Source organism: Phyllobates terribilis, unplaced genomic scaffold (assembly GCF_046119375.1).
Source record: "Phyllobates terribilis strain yellow unplaced genomic scaffold, ASM4611937v1 Scaffold_13__5_contigs__length_258822181, whole genome shotgun sequence".
In the NCBI taxonomy this organism is placed as follows: Eukaryota; Metazoa; Chordata; class Amphibia; order Anura; family Dendrobatidae; genus Phyllobates; species Phyllobates terribilis.
This window is the reverse complement of record NW_027362773.1, coordinates 111,814,783-111,822,397: the sequence shown is the minus strand read 5'-3', so window position 1 is coordinate 111,822,397 and position 7,615 is coordinate 111,814,783. Positions and strand designations below refer to the sequence as shown.

The following is a 7,615-nucleotide window of genomic DNA, read 5'->3' as shown; positions in this document are numbered from 1 at the left end:
ACCAATTATTTTGCGGAAGTGCTGCGTTTTCGCCGCCATTGACTTGCATTAGACCGCATGGATTCCGCTTCACTAGATAAGGACATGCGGAATACATGCGTTCAATGTGCAGGTGGTACCTGGGTCTAGAGGAGAGGAGACTCTCCTCCGGACCTGGGTACCATAGAAAACTGTAAAAAAAAAAAAAAAAAATAGAATAAAATAAAAACTAAATATATACTTACCTTCTGACGGCCCCCGGTGCGCTCGTCCTCCCTTGCTGGTAGATCGCGATGGACTGGAGGACTTGCGCTGACGTCATAGTCATGTGACGGGTCACGCGACGCTGACGTCAGCAGGTCCTTCAGTGTACCGCGATCTGCCGGCAGCCGGGACCGAATGAAGCAAAACACCGGGGGCCATCGGAAGGTAAGTATAGATTTTTTTTTTTTTTTTTGACATTCTCTCGGGTCACACTATATAAATCCATGCTGTTTGCATGGATTTATATAGTGTGACCAAGCTGTCAAGCACTTTCCAAGTGATGCTAAAATCGCTTGGAAAGCGCTTGATAACCCGCATGCAGAAATGCATGTGAAGAACGCTTCACATCCGCATGTCCCTGGCAGGAAAAACGCATGTACAATCCGCATGCATTTTTTTCTGCCAGGGAGATGCAGAAACGCTCAGGAAAAATCCTGAGCATTTCTGCATCATGGGCACATAGCCTTAGTATCAAACAAGTAGCTTAACTTCTCTCGACAGGTGGGGAATCGAATCAAAGCATATGACCGCACTTAAAACTAATATTGATTTTATTCCAATATGGCTATTTATTGTAATAATCGAATATACTTTCATTAAAAAGTCCCTACCGCTCTCGCTCTATTGTATCTGCTTTTTTATTTAACCTAATTCCAGTATGATGATATTTAGTTTGAGAATTCCCAGTGCATGCTGCAATTCTCAAACGAGCCGTCAGGGGGCAGAGGCTGCGGCAGTAACAGCTGCCTCTGTTCCCACCGAAGCATCATCAGTGACGTCAGTTTCAGGGATTGGGCTAGATCCTGCTCTACTGAGCAAGCGTCGGTTTTCAATTCCGACTTGTGCTCAGTACAAGCTCCTTTGTCACTGTGCAAAATTATTTTTAATGCAGTGACAGTGCGCTCCCTCACCGGCTCTAATGAGAAGAGACAAGCCAGCACCAAAGTCAGTGCACATTGTAACCAGAGACCAGTCCTGCCGATGAAACAGACGTCACTTTCGGGGGTGGGGCTGGTCTTTGCTCGCCGCATTCTATAAAATGCGCACTAACAGTGCGCTTTGTTGCCGCCTCTTCACTTTTAACTAGTCGTTGACAGAGCACACTGTCACTGTGCATTGAAAAAAATATCGCACAGTCCAAAGGAAGATCGTACTGAGCATACTTCTGAATTGACCACCTACGCATGCTCAGTAGAGCAGGGACTAGCCCAGCTCCTGAAATGGATGTCACTGATGACGCTTCGCTTCAGGGTGCGGACAGGCCTCTACCCTCTGATGTCTCGATTAAGAATCTCCAGTGGATGCTGGGATACTCAAATGAAAACTGAAGTAGGTAAAGAAGCTTTGTACCACCTCTTTAAAGAGCACCTGTCAGCAGGATTGTGCTCAGTAAACTACATACACTGTCCGGTGGGTGACATTACACCGATTAATATGATACCTTGGTTGAGGAAATCCATCCTGTGGTTCTTTTTTAATCTTTATTTTCATTTTTGAGATAGATATACTGTGGGGGGCTTTATCTGGTGCTCTGCTTATGTATTCCAGTGTATGCCTTTTGGCAGGTCACTGTGCTTTCACTGACCTGCATACTGCATGTATAATTCTGTGGTACAAATCCAGAAATTTGCCTGCAGCAATATGGCGCCGGCCCCCACGGATGCGCAGTAGCATATCTCGTTTGCTGGGAGAGGCTACTTTTTTTTCTCCAGCAAAATGGCACCTGCGTGTGTACAGTAGCATCTATCGCTTGGGAGTCCAAAGTCACAAAAAGTCAAGGGCGCTGCATGGCGCGCATTTGAACCCCAAAACATCCTGCCGCAGGGACTCGAACATGTCACTCGAGCACCCGGTGCATAACTGAGCGCCCTAGACAAACTTCAGTAACGAGCACTTGCGCTCATCACTAGAATTAACAACCTCTACTAATAAGAAATAAAGACGAGATCAAGAGACTGAAGTATATTGGGTTGTTACAAATCAGCACACCAAACTACAAGATTTATAAGACTGATTCTTAGTGAATGCATACGATATAATTTCATACATATGGGTTTGTTAAAAAAAAAAAAAAAATGCATGTCTTAAGTTGATCACTTTATCATTAATTTTTCCAAATATGCTGGAAACATCACTATAAGCCACTTAACTAATTTTTATTACATGCTGCGCACCAAAATGTCCTCCTCTGAAGAGATTTTGGCCTTAGCCTTTATTAATAGAAACAAATGTGTGTATATATATATATATATTTATTCACGTATGCATTAGGCTGTGTGCCCACAATGCGGATTTAATGCATTTCCGCGGCACCATTTCCGCCGTGAAAACTCATTAAAAACGCATGTTAAGTTGTCTGCCATGTTCCCCAATGATAATCCTCACGTGCTGTGCACATGCTGCGGAAATTTCCGCTGCGGATTATCATTGCGGAAAAATCCGCAGCACAACCATTAATTGTGCGGAATCACGGCAAAATCGCCGTCATTGACTTGCACTGAATAATATCCGCCTACACGTACACAGCACATGCAGATATTATGCGATCCAATGTGCGGATCGTACCCGGGTCTGGAGAAGAGGAGACTCTCCTCCAGACCTGGGTACTATATTACCTGTAGCTAAAAAAAATTAAAATAATAAAAAAAAACATACTTACCTTCTGATGGTCCGTTTGCTCCCGGCCGCTCACGTTGGTGTAAAAGGACCTTCCATGACATCACTTAGTCAGCGACCGCTGACGACCTGTCAATTGACTAAATTACGTCATAGAAGGTCCTTTTTCGAGCACTGCGAGCCGCCGAAGACACCGGACGCACCGCAGAAGGAGACTGGGGGCCATCGGAAGGTGAGTATAATGTTTTTGCATGGATTTATACAGTGTGACCAAGTTGTCAAGCACTTTCCAAGTGATGCTAAAGTCGCTTGGAAAAGCGCCCGACAACCCACATGCGGAAATGCAAGTGAAGAACACTTGACAAATGCTTCTACCTGGCATAAAATCCACATGCGTTTTTCCTGCCATAGAGATGCAGAAACGCTCCGCAGCATTTCTGCATCGTGGGCACTTAGCCTTAGTGTACATATAATATACACACCAGTGTGTATTATGTGTATATTATATACACACCAATACATATTGTATATAATATACACATGCGCACGCACAATATGTATATCTATCCATCTCTCTCTCTCAAATGCATACACTAATACATACAGTGGGGAAAAGAAGTATTTGACACTGTCAATTTTGCAAGTTTTCCCACCTGAGAGATCTGTCATTTTTATCGTAGGTACACTTCAACTGTGAGAGACAGAATCGAAAAATAAAAACCAGAAAATCACATAATATTTTATTGCATGAAATAAGTATGTAAAAATCATACAATTTAATTATTTGATCACCTATCAACCAGCAAGAATTCTGTCTCTCACAGACCTGTTAGTTTTTCTTTAAAAAGCCCTCCTACTCTGCACTCATTACCTGTATTAATTGCACCTGTTTGAACTCATTACCTGTATAAAAGACACCTGTCCCCACAATCAATCACACTCCAACCTCTCCACCATGGCCAAGACCAGAGAGCTGTCTAAGGACACTAGGGATAAAATTTTAGACTTGCACAAGGCTGGGATAGGCTACAGGATAATAGGCAAGCAGCTTGGTGAGAAGGCAACTGTTGGCGCAATTATTAGAAGATGGAAGAAACACAAGATGACTGTCAATCTTCCTTGGTCTGGGGCTTTATGCAAGATCTCGCCTCGTGGGGTAAGGATTAATCTGAGAGGGTTCAGGAATCAGCCCAGAACTACACGGGAGGATCTGGTCAATGACTGACCTGAAGAGAGCTGGGACCACAGTCTCATGCATTTCAGTTAGTAACACACTACACCGTCAACGAGTAAAATCCTGCAGGGCACGCAAGGTCCCCCTGCTCACGCCAGAACATGTCCAGGCCCATTTAAAGTTCGCCAATGACCATCTGGATGATCCAGAGGATGCATGGGAGAAGATCACGTGGTCAGATGAGACCAAAATAGAACTTTTTGGCATCAACTCCACTTGCCGTGTTTGGAGGAGGAAGAAGAAGGATGATTAGAACCCCAAGAACACCATCCCAACCGTGAAGCAAGGTGGGAGAAACATACTTTGGGGGTGCTTTATGTTTGAGCGGCCACATGTGTAGCAGCTGTCTAAAGCTAAGTGCCCATGATGCAGAAATGCTCCGGATTTTTCCTGAGCGCTTCTGCATCTCCCTGGCAGAAACAACGCATGCGGATTGTACATGCGTTTTTCCTGCCAGGGACAAGTGGAAGTGAAGCGTTCTTCACATGCGATTTCGCATGCGGATTGTCAAGCGCTTTCCAAGCGATTTTAGCATGACTTGGAAAGTGCTTGACAACTTGGTCACACTATATAAATCCATGCAACTGGCATGGATTTATATAGTGTGACCAAGTTAGTTAATAAAAAAGAATAAAAAAAAAAATTATACTCACCTTCCGATGGCCCCCGGTCTCCTCCTCCAATGCGTCCAGTCTTCCCAGTGTCTCGCGATTGTGTAAAAGGACCTGCCATGACGTCATCTAGTCATGTGACGGGTCACGCGACCGCAGACGTCAGCGGTCGTGAGACCTGTCACATGACTAAATGACGTCATGGCAGGTCCTTTTAGACCATCGCGAGCGGCCAGGGAGCCAGGACACATCATACAGACCGGAGGCCATCGGAAGGAGAGTATAATGTATATTTTTTATTTTACAGGTACTATGGTACCCGGGTCTGGAGGAGAGTCTCCTCTTCTCCAGACCCGGGTACCATCCGCACAATGAATCGCTTAATATCCGCATGTGCACATGTAGTCATTCGGATATTAAGCGATTCAACGTAAGTCAATGGCGGTGAAAACGCCGCGATTACGGAAAATTGGTAGTGCTGCGGATTTTTCCGCAATGATAATCCACAGCGGAAATTTCCGCAGCATGTGCACAGCACATGCGGATTATCATTGGGGGACATGGCAGGCCTTCTACCAAGCGGTTTTTAAGCGTTTTTGGCAGTGGAATTGCCGCAGCGGAAACGCTTAAAAAAAAAGCATAGTGGGCACACAGCCTTAACACATGCAGCGGCTCAAACATAGAAGCCGGGCACCCGGGCGAGCTTGATTAAAGGGTTAATAGAGCACGCTCACTCATCACTACCAGCAACAGCCCGAAAACCTGAAAGATCTGGAGAAGATCTGTATGGAGGAGGGGGCCAAAATCCCTGCTGCAGTGTGTGCAAACCTGGTCAAGAAGTACAGGAAACATCTGACCTCTGCAATTGCAAACAAAAGGTTTCTATTGTATCAAATACGTTTTTCCGTGCAGTAAAATTCAAATTAACTACCGTATTTTTCGGATTATAAGACGCACCTTTTCCCCCAAATTTGGGGGGGGGAAATGGGGGTGCGTCTTATAATGCGAACTGTATAATCCAAAGCGCTTACCGGCGCGGGGTCCCAGGATCGCTGCTGCCGGAAGCTTCTGCCTTTTGGCAGAGGCGGAGTCGGAAGATGGCTGCGGTCCCCATGCTTCCAGAAGGTGTTCCAAACTGTTCTATGCGGCGGTCTTCTGGAAAATGGCCGCCAGCGGCTGCGCAATTGACATCTCGGGAGATCTCAGTGCCAAGATCTCAATCTGAGCATGCGCCGCCTCCGGTGGCCATTTTCCCAGAGACCGCTGCATGGAACAGTATGGAAGGTGCGGGGCTGTGGCTTTTACAAAATGTCAGCGGAGCCCTCGCACCACAGGACACCTACTGCAAGCAAAGGGCCCACAGCTAGGGGACCACAGCCATCTTCAGACTCCTGCCTCTGCCGGAAGGCAGAAGCTTCCAGCAGCAGCAATCTCCCGACTCCTGCCTTGACCCTGCCACCTGGGACCCCGCTCCACCAACGCCTCAGCCCCCCAGGGAAGCTGATTATAACACGCACCGGTTTATATAAAAAAAAATTTCTTCTCCTCCCCAAAATTTGGGGTGCGTCTTACGTACCGCAAAATATGGTATGTAAAAATCATACAATATGATTTTCAGGATTTTTCTTTAGATTCCGTCTCTCACAGTTGAAGTGTACCTACGATAAATATTACAGAACTCTCCATTCTTTGTAGGTGGGAAAACTTGCCAAATCGGCAGAGTATCAAATACTTATTATCCCCACAGTGCGTTGTGTATATAATGTATACACATGCATACACACAATGTGTGTGTATAATATATATTATTTATACACTAATAGACCTTGTACTTATGTATATATTAGTAAATTGCTAATAGTGATAGTTTTAGCAAATTGTGAAAAGCAATGATAACCTGGCTATCCTCTTTCACCAACAAAAAAATTGTTATTTGAAGAATAGCCAACCTAAGGACTAAAATAAAATTGTGTACATTCATTGAAAAGCCTCATGAATTAGGATTCACGAATTAGAGTATAAAAAAATACAAAGCCCCCTCTAGTTGATGAAAATTGCACCTTCTGTTCCCAGTTTCAAAAATCATTAAGCCCCAGTTTCTGCAATAATTTACAGACTGTATGGTTGTGTTTTCCAAAACCAAGCTTCTTCTCAAACGGATGTGAATATAATTGGGCCAGCACAATCGGAGTTCCAGTATGACCAAGATGACAGCACTTCGGGAGGCCACTGTTATCTTGGGGAGATCCATGTATCTGAATGTATGTTGCTCAGCGTTGAGTTATGTATAGTGCCTTCGTAGGGTTACATTTCATTTCATAGAGCCCATGAAAGATGCAAAGTCAAGGTCCAACATAGAGTTTAAACATTCTGCCTGTTGCATGTCAAAAAACCCATTCATTAGTGCACTGTCAAGCCTTTCTGAATTTTCACTTCCTGCCACCTCATTGGGTCCAGTAGTCATCAGCCTAGTAATAGATTCAGGATAAGCCATCAGGGTATTTTGGCTAGCCCCAGACTCATGAAGACCTTGTGAAAGAGTACTTGAAGACTGAGATTCACTGAGAAGTTGCCCAAAATCGCTATTGTCAATAGAACTCAGGCTTGCACAATGGCTGTCCGGGTCGTTCTGCAGCATGTTTACTAGATCAAGATTTCCATCATCTGTGAAGGAAGGATAGCCTAACACAGAGTCCAAACGTTCCTCTACCAATGCTGGAGGCTGCGGAGCAGGAGGTAGTGGAGAAAATCCCAGGTTGCTAAAATCGTTAGCGTTTACAGTGTAGAGCGGGGTCATCGAGCTTCCAGCATCCGCTTTCACCACAGTAACTGGGTATGCAGAGACTGAAGGAGCGATCTGCATCGGCATCGGCGAGTTCCTCTGAACTGATGTCGGTAAAGGTTCTAAGAA

At 45.0% G+C, this 7,615-nt stretch overlaps 1 protein-coding gene across 2 annotated transcripts in view; it reads right to left on the bottom strand.

Annotated features, from left to right (window-relative positions):
• Positions 1–5,050: 5,050 nt before the first annotated feature.
• The window catches only part of RELA (RELA proto-oncogene, NF-kB subunit), a 34,396-nt gene continuing 31,831 nt past the window's right edge, over positions 5,051–7,615 (bottom strand). The window contains exon 11 of one of the 2 annotated variants that reach the window (XM_073658430.1): positions 5,051–7,608. In XM_073658430.1, coding sequence (XP_073514531.1) covers positions 7,016–7,608 — 593 coding nt within the window. In that variant the 3' untranslated portion in view covers positions 5,051–7,015. The remainder of the gene's footprint in view (positions 7,609–7,615) is intronic. The other variant, XM_073658429.1, reaches the window with a different exon arrangement.